Source organism: Molothrus aeneus, chromosome 2, assembly GCF_037042795.1.
Source record: "Molothrus aeneus isolate 106 chromosome 2, BPBGC_Maene_1.0, whole genome shotgun sequence".
NCBI lineage: Eukaryota > Metazoa > Chordata > Aves > Passeriformes > Icteridae > Molothrus > Molothrus aeneus.
Genome location: NC_089647.1, coordinates 85,915,972 through 85,936,423, shown reverse-complemented (window position 1 = coordinate 85,936,423; position 20,452 = coordinate 85,915,972). Strand labels below are relative to the sequence as shown.

General features: G+C 42.8%; 1 protein-coding gene across 3 annotated transcripts in view; it reads left to right on the top strand.

The window, feature by feature from the left end:
- The first annotated feature begins 8,647 nt into the window (after positions 1-8,647).
- MGAT4A (alpha-1,3-mannosyl-glycoprotein 4-beta-N-acetylglucosaminyltransferase A) overlaps positions 8,648-20,452 on the top strand; it is a 72,390-nt gene continuing 60,585 nt past the window's right edge. For 2 of the 3 annotated variants that reach the window (XM_066545222.1, XM_066545219.1), the window contains exons 1-2: positions 8,648-8,732; positions 12,582-12,895. In XM_066545222.1, the coding sequence (XP_066401319.1) occupies positions 12,802-12,895 (94 nt within the window). In that variant the 5' untranslated portion in view covers positions 8,648-8,732; positions 12,582-12,801. Of the gene's footprint in view, positions 8,733-9,331; positions 9,411-12,581; positions 12,896-20,452 lie in introns of those variants that run through there. The other variant, XM_066545220.1, reaches the window with a different exon arrangement.

The following is a 20,452-nucleotide window of genomic DNA, read 5'->3' as shown; positions in this document are numbered from 1 at the left end:
GAGTCCCAAGTAAGACAAGTCATGGCACCAGTCACTCCCTGGCCCCAAGCTTGTGGCACTGCAAGGCTGCTTCAGTAAATGTAGCTGCAGTGCTCACAGGATGTGCTCCAACACCTGATATGCTGCCTATGCTTTTGGGCAGCACAGCAGTGTGTTGGGCACAGCCTGGCTACGGTGCTGCCACAGTCTTGGGAGGAAGAAAAGCCATACAAAGTAATAAGTTTGAGCAAGACATAACAGAGGGAACCTTTCCACCTCAGCTGGGAATTCCAACTGCCTGCTTTCCTTGCTGCTTCATCCTCTATGATTTTCTGTTTGTTTTCCATATGTGCTGAAGCAGCCCAGAGTGAGCTGCCTGCCACCCAAGGGTGCCTTGTGCTTCTGCAGTATCAGATCCAGCTACTGAGCTTGATCCAGCAGCAGAGTGCAGGGCACTTTTAGTGGTGGATGGTTCTGTCAGCTGCTCACCAGAGAGCCTTTGAACTGCCTTTTCATGCCCCAGCTTTCCCAATTAAAGTGAGAATATATTTTACTTTACCTTGGGGTCATGGAGAAGAGATTGGGGAGGCAGATTTTGATTTGTGACCTACTGCCCTAAAGCAGGATGGGAAGGAAGGTTTTGTTTTGGCTGAGGAAGAATGCAGTATTTGCTGTCAGAGCCTGTTTATGTGGGCCCAGGTTTTCACATGGTGAAAGCAGAGGGTGGTTATTCCAGCAGATAGACTTGTGCTGGTTTCCCTGCTTGCTTTATCTTTTTGCATAAACACCTCTCCAAATTCACCTACCAAAGTCAGCCATGCCCTCACCACATCCTGGGTGACAGAACCCCTGGCACTGTGCCACAAAACAGTAACACTCAGACTGAGCCCTGCAAGTTACACAAATGGTATTGGAGCAGGAGAAGTGGTTTCCTTGGCTGCTTTTATGTAATTGATGGACAAAAAGGGAGCCTCTTAACTATATGCATGTTGCAGAAACTGGCTTGAGTAATGTAGAGTTCCTGTTAGCAAGTAGCAGATGAGTTTCAGAGAGGGCAGAAGGACACAAGCTTAATTTCTTGCATAACATTATTGAAATACAACTGAAGTATAAAGTTAAATTTAAAAGAAAGGAAAAAAACCTCAATCTTACCCAAATAAAATAAAATAACTGTTTAATTTTATGCTTCTCTTATATGCAAGCTCATAATTTCAAATTTCAAATCATTAAAATATTTGACTTTAGAAGTGAACTCTTGTTTCCAGGACATAAGACATACTTCCTCTTAATTCAGTGTGCAATTGTTCCTTTAATTGAGAAACAATCTCTGGTTCTGAATTCTGCCTTCCTTTCAAAAAACCTATTACAATTTGGAGCTTTTACACTTGGGCAAAATAAACTATTTTGATCAAATTGGAGTCCACTAGGTGACAGCCAGGGTCTGTCTCTTCCTCTGCACCCTGCAAATTTTACTTGCTTGAAAGAACCTCTGGATCTTGCCTTGTGCCACATTTGTCAACTTCGGTCTCTACTCTGACCATTCATTTTAGGGGAATGTTTGTACTTACACACCAAAATGACTGAGATCAAAACTGGTCGCTCTTCCCTATCAGCAAGCAATGGTGCAGAAATGCTGCAGAAGCCTTTCTTATGCCATCAAGGAAGATGTTTTTTATTATGTGCCTCTGGCTACTTTAGTAGATCCTGTTTTGCTTTCTTCCAGCCTGTTAGGTAACTGCCTAGAGGAACCCTATGAAGAAACACCCCCTATCCCAGGTGCCACTGGGGTGGGACAAATGTGTGCCTGTCACCTGGTGGGTGGGCTCAGGTGCCTTCCAATGGGCAGCGTGTGGGAGCAGGTGCCTGCAGACGCCTTTCCCAGGCTGCAGCACCAAGTGTAGGCCTCCAGCTGACTCCAAATTTTACCTTTCATGGACAAAAGGCTCACTTCAGCTGGCTCAATAGAATTGATTGAGTCTTCTCAAAATGTTATGTATTGATTAAAGAGTGAATTAAGCCATTGAATTCTGGCTCCCTGACCCCTCCAAGTTACAGCTGCTGAACTGTTACACTTTTAATTGTCTTCTGCTTGGTTGCACATAGGAGTTCATGCTGGTGGTTGTCTTGCTTGGGGACCTACTTTGGAATGGCATATTTTGATTACTGTAGATGCAGCTACTTGCTTTTTTCTGACTAATACATTTCATGAGTGTTCCCTGCTGTTAATAAACATAGTGGTGTTTAATTATTGAGACATTTCACCAAAATGCTTTTGAGAGGAACACAAATTTTATGTTCTGCCTAAATAATTAAACATTATGCAAATGTTTGCAACCCCAGCATTCTGGTTATGCAAAACAATATTTGGATGATGGTCTTGTTTGCACACTGAGTTAGTATTGTTGGGCTGTAATTAGCAACAGATACAGTATTAAAAATATAAACAGGTTCTAATGAAACAGGATGGGTGCAATGGTAAGACTGAGAGCCAGGCTGCAGCCACGCTCTGCAAGAAGAAAGTCAGATGTGTTTCCCCCAAGGACCACATACCATCTCAGCTGGGCTTCCTGACAAGCAAGGCCAGCCCCAGGCTCACACTCTTGCACTTGGCAACCTCACCTAAATGCAGAGGGAAAAGGAGACACAGCCTGCAGCATGGGAGAGACAGGCAGGAAAGCCACTGCTTTCCAGACAAGTCTGCTTTTCCTGTGCCCAATGTGAACCTCTCTGTTTTGTCCTTGCTTTTACCCCCCTTCAGCTCTGGCAGTCAGGGAAAACACCCAGCCCTTGGTGGTTTTAAAGTTTAATTATCCATTCACAGGAGTCATCCTTGGAACATGTTGCTACACATGTGGCCTAATTCTGTACCTGTAATTATCTTAAAAAACAAAGGACTGCATGTGTCAGTCTTGTAATTTATTAAAGCTCTGTTTCTCTCAGCATAGGGATAACAGCAGTATTATGCATGACATGCAGTATGCCAGTGATACAGATGTTGCAGTTATCAAACTCATCATCACCAACATGGTACCAACCTAAGAAAGGGTTTATTAATTGCTCAGTGTGCTTCATCTGCCAGTGGTACTCAACAGCTTTGATTGGAGTCTGCTCCTGACCCCTGTCCTCTTCACTCTCATTACCCACACATTTGGTGGGTGGAATTAGGATTTGCCTGCATGGCTGCACAGTACATGGGATCACACTAGGAGCTGTCATTATGAAAAGTACTTTTTGTGAAAAAAATACAATATCAACACATTGATCTTAAACTGCTGGTTTCCCTTGTATGCCAGGAGAGTAATCTGCATGCAATTGAGAGGAGGCTGAACACCTACTTTGCAAGTGAAGATGGGAATCTAAAGCTTCTTTTAAATCAATGAAGAAAGGGAATACACTACTTCATTAAAAAATGTACATCCTCACTGTCCTTCCTGTGGGAGGAATCTGCCTGATAGTCCCAAAGCTCTTATGTTATTACTATAATTTTTGGTGCCTGTTGGAGCTGCAACAGTGCCTAGCTTGCTGCTACTTACATGGTATTACAGCTATATGGTTAGGGCTCCTGTCTGACTGAGGTTCACTTCTCCTCTTCCTGAAATTATGGTCTAAAAAGTCCTAAGACCTAGGAAATTGCACTCATTATTTCTAAATGCCACAAAGAATGCTTCTGTGCTATCTGTTTTCCTTGCCACCTACCATCCTCCACTACTGCTTGGATAACTACAGGTTTGCTTTATGGGGAGGAGTTGGAATTCTAAATTGGCAGAAAGATAACGCTCAAATGAAAGAAACATCACAAAAGCCTTTAAGGCCAGTAAGAATGACTTAATACAGCCTGGATCCCTGCTGTGATAGGGCAAAGCATGAGATCTTTTCATTGCAGCAGAGCAACAGCTCTTCTAGTTTAAATGGAGAGTGGCTTTGATAATTATTTTCAGTGCTGCAGTTCACAGGCTCACAGTGATTATCTTGACACTGGATATGTCTTGGAAGAAGTTAATGTTAATGATATGTACTACAGGTTGAACAAGGGGCTCTAAAGGTATAAATTCTCCTACTCCTCCACCCCCCACCCCAAATTGCCTGCTGACAGAATCACTTGGGCATAAACCTCAGGTTCAAGCAACAGACCTCATCCTCTCCAGGCTGGATTTGAGCCCACTGGTCCATGGCCCTGCTGTGGTGTGGAATGACTTGCACAGTAAATACGCTGCTCAGGGTGAAATTTAGAGCAGGCAGATTAATGAGGAGGCGAAATACCCCTTACCAATCATTAGGGATCAACTGGATTTGAACATTTTACCCATATCTGATGGGATGGTGCTGGACATGATTAGAAGAGTTCAAGCTTCAGGGTCATGCTTTGTCAAGGTGCTCATGAAACTGTCTCTTCTTCTTCCTTTCATACCAGTTTTAAGGGGATCAACCACTTCTGCCTGCTCTTCACAATATTGGCACAGCATTATGAAAGCAAGGCAGCTGGGGAAGACAGGAGAGTGGCACAGGATCAGAGCAGCAGGTGTGGTGAGGAAGGCACAAGAGGAAGGGTTCTGCTGCTTTACCCCTTGAGGTGATGCTGACTCAGGTGCTGGTGGGCCACTGCTGTTAATGCAAATCTTCACCCAGCCATCATCTCCAGCATCAGGTTCCATGTACACAGTTTGGATTGGGAATTAGGCATGAATGCACACTGCTAGAGTCACTCATGGACATGCAGCCTGCTCCATCCTTGAAAAACATTCCATTATTAACTTGTTGCTACCCACCTCCCAGCTGATCTTTTGCTGTGAGAAGGAGTCTTCAGTCCCTGCACTGTGCTGTCTCTAGTGACAGAAAATGTTCATCCTAGTGCTCTCTCTCTATAAAGAAAGAGGTCATGTCAGGAAAGTACAGGGAGCTTTCCCTTGCTCCTCCATCTGTAGAGCTCTTGTCTTATCAACCCCCATCAGAAACAGAATATAAAGTGATGTGGCTAAAAATGTTTTTCTCTATTCTCATGCTGCTTAACCTATTCATAGGAAGGGGATGGGAAAGCTCCCCTTCTTCCTCCATTCCCTCATATGAGCCTGGCCTCCTGCTGCCCTGCCATGGTGCCAGGTGAGGGCCTCAGATCCTCCCTGTGTTGTGCCATGACTTGAAGCCCAGCTCCTCAGCACACTGGGTTTAAGAACATGGTTGAGGGGCAGTTGGCTTTTCCCTCCCCCATCCATGCACTGTAGGGATGGCACGTGGCCTTAAGCAGGAGCCAGCCTGGGGCACAGAACAGTTGCAGGGGCAGTGGGCAACCATGGCCAGTCCTTCTGTGATACACACTGGGTGTATTTGTGCCCCTCGTTCTTCACTTTGATACAGGAGTATAGAAAAGGCCCAGCAAAAATACAGCTTCTCTGAGGAAGGTGCTCAGTTAACAAGCAAAAAAGAGATGGTCATGAAAGGTTTACAGTTGAAAAAGAGAAAACGGAGGTTAAATGGAGGTAGAAGCACTGAGAGGAATTTGCTCTGTTAAAAAACAGGGTAAGTGGCAGGCTGGGAATAAATCCTGTCTCTAAGAGAGAACTCAATTTCTGGTTGGGAAATGCTGACAATTTTCAGATGGCCATTTTTCAGCCAAACAACCATTCAGATTTTTGCTGCCACTGCCAAGCACCTCTACCTTTTTTGCATCTTTCTCAGTGCCCAAGAAAGCTAGAACACGAACACAGTGAAATGCAAGAACAACAGCTGCTGTGCTTCTGAAGGAGTCAGGAAAATGCTTGGATAAAACAAGATTCAGATCCGATGAATAGCAATAAACACACAGATCTATAGAAGTTAGCTACCCAGGTGTGCAGCTACTGCAGCATATATGAAATTATGGCAGGCCTGGAGCATCTTTTACCAATTTGTCTTTACTCTGATAGTTAGGTAATACCTTAACAAAAATCTCCCAGCATGAAATCTTCCCTCTGTTGAAATATGATTATTTATTTCTCGCTTGTGTTGTTTCGTGCTGGTATAGAATAGCAAGTTTCTTGGTATTTTTTCTTTTTTCAGCAACCAAAGCTGGAATACTAGGGATTAAAACTTCTTCTATTTTTAAAATTTTATTTTCTCCCTGCAGGTCTCCCCAGTTAAGGCTGTTACAGTGTATGTACCTTACACTTGCATTTAAATACAATTTTGGGAGTTTCAGATTGCTTAATCATCTCCTATTTCAGACAGATAACTCCAGTTCAACAGCAGTGGCTGCAGGATGAAAGAACAGCAGGAAGTATGAATTTAGAAATTTGCTGGCATTAAATATTGTTCAGGCCTAAAAGGGGGCTGCCATCTTCACCAGAAGTAAGGGATGTTTCAGGGTGTCTGCCCCAACTCCTTTCCACTGGCAGCTCCAGCATTTCCTTCACTGTGCACTTTGCCCATGCATCAGGCTCTGGAATATGCCAAGAGGCATTTGATATTGCTGTAGTAGGTCAGATGAGGGCAATGTCGATTTTTTTCCTCCCAGTTTTGAACTTTGCCTTCTTTCTCAGGAAAGAAGCACAGCTAACTCAAGAGGATGATTGCCAGAGGAGCAGCTACATTACGTGCACTCTATTGTTTGGGGAAGTTAATAGTTAATTGGATACTGTCAAGCTCCAGTCAGTAAACCTTCCTAATGTAAACGTTCAATCAGTGAAAGGACAAAAATTAGGAAGGCTCAGACAGTCCTTGTGAAATAACTGTCATTATACTCATCTTGTAACAGTCTTTTCTTCAGACTAAGCTCTCCTGACAAAAGGACTTTTTATCTGAAAATGTCTCTGTCAGTTTTTTTTTCCAGCACAGAAATGCAAAAATTCATATCCCTAAGCAGCACTAATCTATTAGATGCAAACAATGGTGCCTTTAATGTTTCTAGCTTGTTGGGATCTCTGCAGAAAATTCTGCTATTGATGTGTCCGTGTGCATGAGGATGTGCATGCTCTAATTTTTGCTTGAAAGTTATTGTGCTAAATTTGTTTTTTTCAATAAAAAATCCCCTTCATTCCACTTCTTTGTAAAAGGGAGGATTGAAGCACACATTTACATAATAAATTCTCACCACTCAATGAGTAAAATCACAGAACAGCCTGGGTGTCAAGACCTTGCAAACTTCTCCTAAGCTTCTTTATTGCAATCTGCCTCAATTGCCACCAGACCCTCTTTGAAATCCTTTAGAAAGACAGAAAAATCACTGAGGGCTACTGTGCAGGTACCCAAATGTGTAAAAATACTGTAATGTGTTGAAGCACTGTTAAGAAAACATGAAAGCATATGGAAACTTGTTAAATGTCACTCTGCAGACAGAATAACTTGCAAGATTTTTCCACAGTTACTAAAGTTCTAGTGGGGAGCTATCCCACTACATCCAGCATCAGAGCCATAATGGAGAATAAAACTGCAACAAGTTTCCCAGAGAAGTTATTGATACCCCAGCCCTGGCAGAGTTCAAGGCCAGCTTAGATGGGACTTCGAAAAACCTCATCTAGTGAAATGGATCCCTGCCCATGGCAAGGGGCCTTAGATGTACATCATCTTTAAGGTCCCTCCCAATACAATCCATTCTATGATTCTATGGAGATTAGAAAGGTATACTACGGACTTTGAAGTAGGTGGAAGGTAAGCACAGAAGGGGAAGAAATCAAGTCCATGAAAAGGATTGAACATTGCCAGCCAGTTAGCACTACACGTCAGTAACGGAGCTCTTGTGAGGTAGATAGGACCCTACTGTAAGCTAAGCATGCCATCGGATTTGAATTGAAGTTTTCAGACCCTAAAAGATGCATGGAATTCCTGGAACACATGAAACAAACCACTGAAGAGAGGGGATTACTTACAGAACAGCAGCATCATGACCCTAAATAGTGAACCCACAGAATAAAGCTGTCACTGACTTTCTCTGAGTGATCGCGCAGTGCAGGAGGCTCTGGAGAAAGCCGAGTTGGTTTTCACGCCCACACGGCTGTACCTGTGTAACCAGCCCGGGGGCGGCCCACACGCCGCTGCCCGAGAACACCGTGCCCAGAGCGGGACAAAGCACACAAGGGCTCCTTTTACTGCCGTGAAGCAACAAGCTGCTCTTTAATTTCAACACCTCCCAATCCAAGCTCCGGGAGGTGTTTATTAGCAGGGTATGAACTCAACAGTGAATTTCATGACTGTGACTTCTTGTACGTGGTGAGCCGAGAGGTCACACGGGGCATCGATACGTGTGGCTTGTGCGGCACTGACAGGCAGTCAGGAGAAACACCCACGTAGTAGGCTAGGGGCTCAGCCCTGAGCCAAGTTCAGAGTGCACGTCGCCAGGGGGCAATGAGCACCCAAGCGCTGGCGCAGCTAAGCCTTTCCTGGGTCTCTCCCAAAGCCACAAACCCCCAAGCGCGGCTCCAAAAAAGGGAACACGCTGCCGAAAGCGGCACTCCAAAACACCACCCCCGCTCCCGGCTCCCGCCGCAGCCGCTGAGGGAGGCTTTGCGAGACAGCGCCATTTATAGCCGCGGCCCAAGAGAGTGACAGGCGGCCCAGCCAATGAGTGGTGCCATCCGCGGCGGCGCCCATTGGCTGCCCGCGATGTCGGCGGGTGGGCGGGGCGGGGCTCCGCGCGCTCCATGGCGCTCGGGGCGGGGGGCGGTCGCCGGGGCTGGGCGCGCCGCTGACGCGGGGGGCGGGCGGGGAAGGGGAGCGAGAGCCCCGGCGGAGCCCGCACAGCCCCCGCGCCCCGCGGGTCCGCCGTGCCGGAGCGCCGCGCACAGGTGAGCACGGCAGCGGCGGTCAGCGCGTCCCGCTGCCCCTGCGCACCCCGCGCCCCTGCGGACCGCCGGCTCGGCTCCGGGGAGGGTCCGGGGATGGACGGCTCTCCTCACCCTCTGGAGCGGCAGCACGGCGGAGGCGCTTCCCCTCCCCGCGGGTCTCTGCGGTGTCGCCGGAGGGAGGCTGGGGGCCGTCCTGCTCCGCCATCTGCCCGCCCGCTCTCCTCTGCGCTCCCGTGCACCTGCGTGGCGGTGCGGGGCGCGCCGGCCGCTCCTCCGCAGGACTTGCTGCCGCCCTCTCCCTTGGCCCGCTGCTCGGGGGTGCCCACGGGGCTCCGGGGCAGAGCGGCGCTGCGCCCTCTCCCTCTCCTGCTGGGGTGCCTGGGGATACCCCGCTTCCCACCCTTTTTACTCCTCGCCGCGCGCTGCGACCGCAGGGGCGTTCGGCAGAGTTTGCAGTTTCCTGTGTCTGTTCCTTCCCCCGCAGCCTCGCCGCGATGCCCCGGGCGCCGCGCAGCTCCCCGGACCGGCGCTCTCTCTCCCCGCCTCCCTCCCTCCCTCCGTCCCCGTCAGCTCTCGCCCTCTGCCGCCCGGCAGAGCTGGCGGCTCCCGGTGCCCGTCACCCCCCCGATGTTTCGCTTTCCCGACGAGATAGCTGCGACCGGGGCGGAGGGGCAGCGGGTAAGGTCCTGACTAACTCGGACGGGTTCCACGGAGGCAGCCGGTCCCTCTTCCCCGCCTTTGAGGGCTGCGGGATGCCAGGGCGGCGGTGGCGGCGGCGGGCTGCGGGGGAGCGTGTCAGTGGAAACACGGCGGAAAAACCCCTGTTTAGCAGGTCCCCGCCGCCTTCGCCTTTTAGCTGCCGTTTCCTCTCGGGCTGTTTTTCCGTGCCTTCAAGAGCAGCCTTCTCGGTGCAGCAGCGCTACAGCGGTAGGAGATTTCGCACCCTCTCGGCAGGATGGGGTCTGGCTCATCCTCTCGGAAGTCTGGCACGCTTCGTGCTGTGATCCCGCACCATCCAGCCCTTCAGCAGCTATGTGAAGAGCCTTTGCAGGCGCACTGGAGTGTATCAGTTTTTATGGTTTGCGGTTGGGAATATGCTTTGTATGTATTTTGAGAGTGTCTGGATACAAGCAGAAACTTCTTGGTTTATTTAAGACGTGATTCGGTAGGGTTCTGCTCAGCATCCGAGAGGTGCTGGCACCTTCAGCACCCTTGGCCTTCAGCATCCAGCCGGGTCATTCCTTTTAGTCTGCAGTGGGAAAGGTTCAGGTCATAATGGCACTGGCAAATTTCATAGTCTTCATCTGTCTAGTTATACCCTATCATACTGTCATCTCAAACTGGATTACCCCTCAGCTAAATTTGTTTAGATTGTGCTGTAAATTATTGAACAAACCTAAAGTGACCACCTGGGACTTAAATAATTTATGTGCAACTACACATGTGTTTCTGCTGGTTTAGCTATATACATTTTTGAAAGCTGGAACATGTCTGGTTTATGCATTGCCTTGATGTATGCAGTTTGATATAGTGAAATGCTTAAATAATCATCTAAGTACGGCTGAGCTGGAGCTGAGCTGCTGGTGCCTGTGCTAAGAGGAGTGGTTACAACACCCAAAGAGAAGGATGAAAGCAGAACCAGCCAACTCAAACTCATGATAGTTATTGATTTGACACAATGTTGTGCATACTGACTGCTAGTTGAATCAGGTTGCTACTATTCCTTTTACTTCTTTGTTTTCTGAATTTTTTCTGACTCTATTTTTGAGGATTCAAATAGCACAATGAGAGGCCCTGATCGCGGCATCTTGGTTTCGTTGCAGCAAACGCAAAAATTATGCCTGTGTCTTCTGGAAAGGCAGAAGGTTCCTTGCATTATCGGATAATTTTTTTACTCGCCTGGTTGCCCTCTCTTGTTTGCACATTGGACCAGCTGCCAGTTGCCCTCCCTGGGATAATCCCTCTAGCTTGCAGCCTGGTCCTTTGTGCACACCTGAGCTGCTCCAGAGAGATCGCTCTGATGCTAAAATAGTGGGGAACCTAAGTTACAGTTTCAGGATACTGAAACAGGGTAACAACATCCTTGCTTCTGAGACACTTCTCAGTTGAACTGTTAGTCTCGGTATCCTAGTCGCTTATCTGGAAGTTTGGGAATCACATGAACTTCCTAAATTCACATAGACAGTCCTTATAAAACTTTAGGACTTGGGATCTTTGCCTCTCCTTGCTATTAAAGTTTATCTAGACAATTATCATTGCTGATACTTCTGGCTTTAATTGTGTCCATCTCCCATTCTGGTACTGATGATATTTCCTGGCATTCTGTGCTCTCTGTGTTAGCTTTTTATAGGTGTCTCAGTTGTCTTTATCATTGTGTTGAGCTTGGGTTTCTCATATCGTAAGGTGTTTTGCAGTTCATTCTATTCCAGTTCATTATTTTGCTTCTCATGAATTTTATCATCCACTGTGTCTGCTTCTCATGTACTTGCATTTGTTCCCTTCCTCATAAGTACTGTGGGCTTTCTGAGTTAATGTTTAAAGCCAGAAACCTATCTGTGCATGAAGTTCCTCAAATAGAGCACGTTACTGGCGTTATAGGTGAGGTAACTGGTCCAAAGGTAAACACTTCCAGTAACTGAGATGATATGGCTGAGGTTTGAACACAAGAGCGTGTAGTTCTGCAACTTTATTGATCGTTTCCGTTCTTTGTTAACCATGCTTGTTGGTTATGCCTTGTTTTGTGGGCCCTTTGGTAGAGGTAATATGTGCTGTGATACAAGCTTGGGAAGAATAGTTCAAATTGGACTGGAATCTCTTGGTACCATAATAATAAAGAGTGATTTTTCCCCTGTTGTTCTGAATGCAGCAAGGCAAGAAGGTGACAGAGACTGCTTCCAAAGAAAATGCAGAGCAAGTTATTTATTGCTGAGTAACATACTTGCATCAGATATAGTTTATAGTGGGGGGAAAAAACTTGGCAATGCCTTGAAAGAATGTTGACTGCTAATGTTTGACTACTGTAGAGATGATTTAATACTTTGAAAACCTTTCCCCTCTCTTTTAAAGTCAGTTTATTTATTGCCCTATACTCTCTTTGTCCTGCTTAGGACAGTGTGATTAACACAACCGGCTGGGTTTGGCCAGTTGATGATTTTCTAATACCAGGGTATGGAACTTTCCTGAGGGATAAAACTGAACTGTAGGTAACTTGCCTGTGTGTGAACTGTAGGTAACTTGCCTGTGTGATATAGAGGAGCAAACCATGGCTTTTTGGGGGGTTCTGAGTTGATGCCAGTTGGTATGGATTGAGCAGTCTCTGCAGGTGGGGCTGTAGTCTGTGCTTTAGCTGCAGCTGAGATAGGGAAAAAATTGTTGTGGGTGGATCAAATCCTCTTGCACTGAGCAAAGATGAGGTCTCTGATCTCTCAACTCACTGGAGACAGTTCTGCTCCTGCAGTTACATGAGGCCTACTGATTTCAGAGGGGTTTTGTTGAATTGAGGTCTTGGAACTGGGGCCTCCTGAAAGTTACGGCATCCTGGAAGCAGCTGTTGTATCAGTTTAACACCTGCCAGGTGACACATGACTTTCCCTTCAGTTGAGAATCAAATTGTAACGTTGGTGATGTGTGTGTTTGTCCTTCAGTGACCAAATTCCTGTGAAATACAGCTCCCCCAGATGCAAATAGTCTTAGAAAAGGCACACATTAATCTAACAAGTTGTTCTCTGAACCAAGACTGAGGCAGTGAGAGGGTGGCACACCTAAGACACAGAAGATGTAGTGTATTTCAGGGGGACTCTTGTAAGTATTTTTGGCATAATCTGTTAAAATTTTGTTTCCTTTAAACAGGACTAGAAGAATAAAGAGAAGCTGGATTGATGAGAGCTATGAGAAAGCGTCCAGCAGTTTGGAATGGATTGATTTATGATAAATCTGATATGTGAGAGCTACATTTCATGTTGTTGCTGTCCAGCTGTGCTGGAGTACTGGAGCTGACTTCATTGCAGCAAGCCCAAGTGATCGGTCCTCACCACTAGCAGAACATAAGCAAGTGTGATGCTGAAATGAGATGAGGCTCCGAAATGGAACTGTGGCCACCGTGTTAGTTTTCATCACTACTTTCCTCAGTTTGTCCTGGTATACTGCATGGCAAAATGGGAAAGGTAAGGAAAAAGCTCCAAAACCTAATCACCTTCATGTGGCTGCATTTCTGTCTGCTGCTGCTGCTGCTGTATGGTGGCAATCTGTAATTGCTTGTTCACTAGCTCTCCTACAGAAGGTACTGCCTTGGTGAGAAATAAACACTTGCTAATAAGTTCAGGAAAATTAACTTTGAGTGGTCCTCATTTAAAAAGAGGAAAAAAAAAGAGAAAGATACCTTAGCAAAAGCAAGTGCTGGTCTTGGAGGAATGGGTTGGTCCAGGCTGAGGAGTTGTGGTTCAATTTTATTATTTTTTTTGTTTCTTGGTTTATGGTTGTTGGATAAACATATGTTTGTTTTTGGTTGGTGGTTTATTTATTTTTTTTTGTGTGTAACATATGGTCAATGGACCCAACTAGAGAATGTTATTTTTGGTTCTGCTTTCTGTCTTCCCTGGTGATTTACTGATGGCAGTGGCAAACTGCCAATCAACACTGTTGGAAGACTTTTCTTGCTGTCTTTGAAAAAAAAATTTAAAGTACTTTTTGTTAAAGTACCATGTAAGAAGTGAAATACAATTATGAAATCCACTAGGTAATAGGAAATGCATCTGTTAGAATAACAAGCAATTTTATAAAATACTTAAGTAACTGTTTTGTATAGTAGACTTTTATCTGTTCATATATCTTTGATCTTACTGCACTCCCTGTGAACCCTGAAAAATCCAGTTTTTCTGAGGGTTGGGATTGTTTATGAAAGTAAGGTGATTTGGTTTTGTCCTTCAGTAAAGCAAATAAACTTGTTCAGCAATGTTTTCTAGAAGAAGAAAGGATTGGGTTTTTTATATTATAAACATCTGATCTCTTGAAAAATAGGAGACTATGTCCTTCAAAGATCAAGTAATTTTAAAACTAATAATCATCTTCAGTGATTGTTTGTTCTGATTGTTCTGCAGAAAATATTATTTTCAGTTGTGCCTCAAGTCCAATTAGAGGAAGCTGAGGTTTTCCAGGAATACTGTCTGTTGTAGCATGGCCAACTATTAAAGTAAAAAAGAAGTAGGTGAGTTCTGTGGCGTGCTGGTTTTTTTTTCTGTTGGACACTTGTGGAAGAAGCAGATGCTTTGTGATCTCTGCTGTAGCAGTTGGTTGGTAGGCTACCCTTCTGAATGCAAGCAGCAGGAAAAATGTCAGGTTCTCAAGGTTATGATAATATATAGAGATTTTTAATTAGACAATAAAAGCTTAGATGTGGCTAAGACAAGAAAAGGATGTCTGAATAGCACTGGAAGGTAGTACTTTCTTCATTTTGACTAATAGCCTATTCAGTAGTTTCATTTTTACTAATTTCTTGCTTAAGAACCTTGTAAGAATTTCGTTCTCGCTTCAGCAAAGATGTTTCTACGAAATTCTTCCATATGTTTTTTTCTTTCTTACCTAATATATGACTTGCAAGTCTTGTTCTCTTTTGTCAAAGCATGACACAAAGAAAAGTCTCTGCTAAATCAACAAAAACCTGCTATTTGGAGAATATACAATATATGGCACTTTGCAACAATTTAAGCTTTTGTTAGTTAGACTTTTTTTTTTTTTATACTTTGGTTTTCCATCTGAGTGCTTAAAATCAATACTTTCTTGATGCTGGTATAAAAGTTCTGCATTTATCTTCTTCAAGATCTTGCTGTTGAGCATTATGATAGTTTATGAAATAAAAATCAGTGTAACAGGACATCAGTAATTTGTTAATTAATCATAAGTCACAGTCATGAAAATAAAGTCTAAATAATATTGTTCAAGAGATGCTCATACATCGAACGTTGTTTTTTAATTTTTTCACAGGTTATTCAAAATCAAAACAGATTTGAGTTAATTCAGTACCACATTTTCAATCAATGCACAATGGAAAGGTTTCAGAAATTGACGATAAATATTTGCTAAAGTTATTTTTTTCCAGTTCAATGTAATTTTATAGCCCTGTGGGATGGTATTTTAATTCATTGATAACACTTTCATTACAAATTTTTGAGTGGCTAAGTTAGAAACAAACATAGCTTGCTGTTCCCATTCACTGAAAGGCTGTGGGGTATCACATTCTTTAATGATCATATTTTGTTTTTCATTACATTTAGATTCCTGTAGGTATTTGTCAATCTTTGGACTGCAAGTTAAATCTACAGTTAGAAAGAAGATGCTGTTTTGCACTTTCTTAAAGTGAAAGCTACCCCCCTCAAATTGCTCAATGATAACTAAAACAAATTCTTCTTTTTAAAGCAGAATCATAATGCTTTTTTTAACTACCCTAATCAGTTTTCAAGTGATTAATTTTAATTTAGAAACTAACATCTTGGGTGATTGTCACTTAAAATGCAGCATCATTTGTAGAATACCAATTAGTCTGGGATAATCTGATATTTTGTAGATCATACCTTCCTCTAGTAAATGTATGTGGACTTAGTCTATACAGGATAGAATTTAGATACTTCTAAGTGATAAAGACTTTTAAAGAACTAAAGTTTGTCTCAGCAGAACAATGCTTTACAAACTTTAAGATATGCTGAGAAGTTGTCAGGAGCTGAAGGAAATATTCATTGTTGGAAAGAGCATGGCTGTATCTTAACCGGAGGTTTGATTATGTGAATAACATTTCACAAGTCATATATTGCTATTTGCATGAAATGGCCAATTATATGATTTTGCTTTTAAAATAACTGTTTGAAATATCTTTGGTCATTGGAGAGAGTCTTCAAAATGAGTCCAAGGTCTTTGTTGTTTTCTGGACTTCATTCAATGTGCAGAAGCACTGGTGTTTTAAGGAAGAAGTACAAGTCCTGAATGCATCTGGGAAAGACCTCTCTTGGGAGATTTTGCAAATCAGTTGAAAGACTACTTTCTAGGGTTTAAAATGCCCTATGGTTAGCATGAATGAAGTACATGTTGGAAATGGAATCTTAAAAAATGCTCATTACTGTGGTGTGCAGAAGAAACACTTTAAATGATCTGCAGTCACTTCACATTCACAGTTAGTTCAGTGTAGGATGTCCTTGAATTCCTCCTAAAACTGAGCTCTTATGGAAGGAATAACTTTATGATTAATAGATTTCTTCTGACTGAATTGTGTTTTCTGGTACTACTGACCTGCTCAGGGTCACTGGTCTTCACCACCTCATTTGTGAGCTCTAGAAATGTGGTGGGTTTTTTACCCTGAAGGCACTGCTCTTAAGATCTAACCAGTACAGAATAGTACTGCATACCTATTAGACCAATCACAAAATTTACATCAAAGCAGTTGTGTGCTATGTAAAATGTGTAACTTTAATGCTTTGTTCTTTAATGTGACTATTGGTCTGAGTACATAATGTTCCAGGAAGAGCCCTATGCTCCATAATGCTAAACAACCTCCCCTACTTGGATCAACAAACTTGTTGATGGCTGTGAAAATTGGGAAGGAAGGTAAATAACTTCACTGAATTAGTGCAGGCATGGTAGGATAGAATTCAAGTATTTTTTCATTTAAAGTATGTAACTTTTATTCTCGATCAAAGACAGTTGTTGGCAGTGTCTTGCATCACTTCTAGGAGATGTTTGGCTACTTGAAGTGTTGAGAACAGGTACTGCAATATCTATTGTGAAAATCTGATGCAATTTAGTCCTTCAGAATTGGTTAAACTATGTAGTTGTCACAGCACCCTGAAACCATTAGTGTATTTAATCATTCTTCTTTAATGATGAAGAATTGATTGAAGAACTTCTGGTTTTCAATTCATCCAGGGGTGTTGTCATAACTGCAGGATTTCCTCACTACATGGGGATGGCTTATTTTGGTACACCAATACAAATTCCCTTGTGAAGACCTCCAGGAAAAGTTTTGAGATATTTATCTAGCTTCCTGGTTCACTGAACAGTCACTCACGCTCAAGTAATGAAGGTTGAATGCGTTTTCTGTTAAGCATGAAGTTTTCTCTCATTTGGGGAGAAAATGGCCTAGACTTTATAATAAAAATGTCATCTTCTCTCTTCTCTGTCTGTTTTTGCAAAATTAGAATTGCAGTGCTGGTTCTCAGCCACAATAGTCGTAAGTGTTCAAAACCATCTAAACTTAGCAAGGATAACAAAACCTAGCTGTGACTAAAACAAAAAACTTCAGCCAGGGGTGGCTAATTTTGGAGTAAGAAGGAGCAATATTTATCCCCAGAGGAAGAAGAGTCCTACAGCAAGAACCACAGAGGAAACAAGGCAAGGAGGACAGAATCCATCTCTCCATCTATCTTCCCCCTTGGCAGTAGTTATGAAATATTCTCATTAAGAAAAGGTGAAAATTCTGAGAGATAAATGTATTTTGCAGCTATAACCCACCTTAGTTTCTACATGGATCCTAGGAGAAGCTGTTGTGCAGGTAAATGCTGCTACAACCCTCTGGCTGTGTGTTCTGATCTTCAGTGTTAGACACTCATTTCCCACTGATGTGTGAGTTAAGACCAACCAACCAAAGAAGTTAAATGGATTACAAACTAGGAGGAGTGAAGGCAGGGGAAGGGAAGGGCTGGACTGGGATGCTAAAGTGGAAGGTGCTATAAAAATTTATGCCAGTTTGGAGAAGAGGGGGCTCTTTAATTTCTGTTAAATAGAAGGAAAATGTTGGTTTCCTTTGGAAATTCTGTTGCATATCCTCCAGGAGCTGAAATTGAAGGAAATAAGAATTTCCTTTTTCTTTTTAACACTAGAACATGAATGTTGTTGTGTTCTTTATCTAAAATAAATTTCAAGCTTGTTTTCAACAAGAAATTGGCCTATAGCTTACTGATATTAAAAATAGTTGTATTTCATTGAAGCTAATCAGGAATGTAGGTTTGGTTACTGGTAGTGAACACCCTGTCCTGGTGAATAATACAGAAGAGCTGCATAGCTGTTCAGGTGGGACAGTGTTTAGGTCTGCAGCATCTTTGTGTCTGTCTTATGACTGCTGCAGGAGAACTTCTCTGGCAGCAGTGATTTTTGGAGAACTGCCGTGAAAAGGATTTCTACCAAAGGGGTTCTGCAGCACTTCCTTGCTCCTGGCATTTTTTGGAAACTGCTAGCTAGGTTAGCTCGTCTGTTCATGGGATTATAAAACTTGGTTACTACCAGAGTATTTAATGCGATCTGGCTTAGCCAACATCTTGAGGTACTGCTCTTGATTACAGCCTAGTGTTAGAGGTGGGGAAAGCCCATACTTCTGCTCAGTGAAGCTTCTTGTAATTCTTCTTCAGCCTGAGTCTTCTGTGCTTCCATGAGATACCCCCTCTTGCATCCAACCAAATAAAGAATGCCTGTTTCTTAATGCTACATTAGTGTTAAGGAGTTTTGTTTTTACCAATTTTTGGTAACAAGTCATCTAAAATCCTGGTTGCTGCTCACATCTAGAGACTATTGAGACTATCATTGGTGTAATTTAGCCAAGCTAGAAAAGACAGTTGCATCTGACACAGTTGCTCATAACTTACTGTATAATATTTTTAAGTGAGTAAAAGGGACTTTGCAATGATCTGTCCTTTTTGATTGCATTTGATATTTTCCTTAATGAATCTAGATGATTAGAGGCAGAGAATTCTTACTGGATTTCAAACAACACCACAATGAGAGGAGCAACAAAGGTAGACAAAGAGATTGAAATTTAAAATTTATTAACTTAAATTGATTAAGAGATTGAAATTTAAATTTGATTAACTTGGAGACTGAGTCAGGAAGGGGGGTAAATGGTGGGTTGAAGATGGGTGAGAGTGCCCCAGTCAAAACATGGGGTGCTGTAAAGAAAAAGAAAATCAAATGCGTACGTGAAGAATTGGGAAGAAGTTTTACGTTGGCATTATAGGTAGGAATGACAGTCATGCTACATATGACTCATCACATTATTGCAGGAAACAATAGGAATTGAGGAAAAAAGAGGTTTGAGGAAATACGTATGAAGTCTACTGCTCTGTAAGATACAGGAAATCTTTTTGCTCTGCTTTGTACTGTGTCTGCTTTGGGATGGTGCACTGGAAAGAAAATAGATTCATTAGGTGGGGTTCAAAGAAGCAACAAGCGATCAAAGATCCAGAAAGTCTGCTCTGTAAGGGAAGGGTCAGTGTCTTGACATTCCTTACCTTAAAGGAGAGGTGTGAGGTGAGAGACAGGAAGATAATTTTCAAATATTTTAAAAGTTCTTGCCAAGAATTTCTTGTCAAAAAAGAAAGAAAAAAAAAAAAGACATCATCTATTGTTTGTGGCCATAGTGAGTAACAGGATCTAAGGGACTGAAATTGAATGGGAGAGGAAGGTTTGATAGTGGACAGTTTTTGTAGTGGCAAGAATAGTAACATATTACAGTAGATTATTGGGGAGGAGTTGTTGGTGAAGAATTTTTATGTTGGCAGTTTCAAGAATAGTTAAATCAGTAATGACAAATAAATGATACCATAACTGGTACAAATAGAGATTTGGGCTAGCACAAAAAGAGTGAGTTATACTGATTTTTCAAGTCAGTATGACACTTCCAAAATAAATCTTAGCTAGGGAAGACCTAAAGCTGGCAGGAATGCTCCAGCTTTGAAGTAGCAATTGTGGTGAAATTAATTTTGAGCAGGGGATTGGACTAGATGACCCCCAGAAGTCCCTTCTAACCTAAATTATATTAGTTATTCTTGGCATTCACCAGGTTTATCTCTCCTTATGCCAAGAGCAACATGACAGTGTGTTTCATTACTAAATAATATTGATGTTTGCGTGAGATATGTGAGAATTGCCATTTCTTATAATATAATTTGATCCCTTAAAATACATTAAATATTTGCTTGTATTATCAGATTCCTTTATTTGTTTATTTTTAGTCTCTTACTGTTATTAACAACCACTTCTATAGCTAGGAGCCATGAACATACTGCGTTAGAAAAGCATCAAAAAATGACTTATTTTCAAGTGTGATTTTCCCTTTCCCCCCTCCCCCCCTGCTCTCACAGTTTGGAGTAGTATCTTATTCAGTAACCTTTTTCCTGCTGTGTAGTTATGACTTTATTTGCTGCTGGGATGACAAAAAAGCTTTTTTCTTTATTGATACAATCTTTAGGACTAGAATCCTGAAAGTTGATTTTTTTTAAGATGATACACTGGTAAGTCTATAATTTAGTTTTGTTTATAATGCACTATATTTTGTTTTCCTGAGCATGGCAGAAAGTGAATAGAAAGCAGTTTCCTTGCTCACAGTGAAAGGCTTTATTCCAGCTAGTCTCTGCCTAAAAAGCAATTGCTCTGCAACATTTTAGAGCTGTGCTTCCAGCTGTTTTTCTGGTTGTCTCCTCAGCTTTCATGCAGATTTCTGCCTATTCCTGTGGATGCTTCCCACAGATGTGCCACCCATCCATCTAACTGTAAGCAACAGAACCCCTCTTTTTCACTTGTGACAATATGTAATTTTACTATATAATGCTCAAAAATAACTTAAAAGTTTTCAGTGCCTATCAAGCATAAATTTTGCTATAGTCGCCTGCAGATCCATTGTCGTCTTACATATCAATGCCATGGATGTGTAAATTTCCTGAGACAGTTCAGAGGTGGGCTGAACTCAA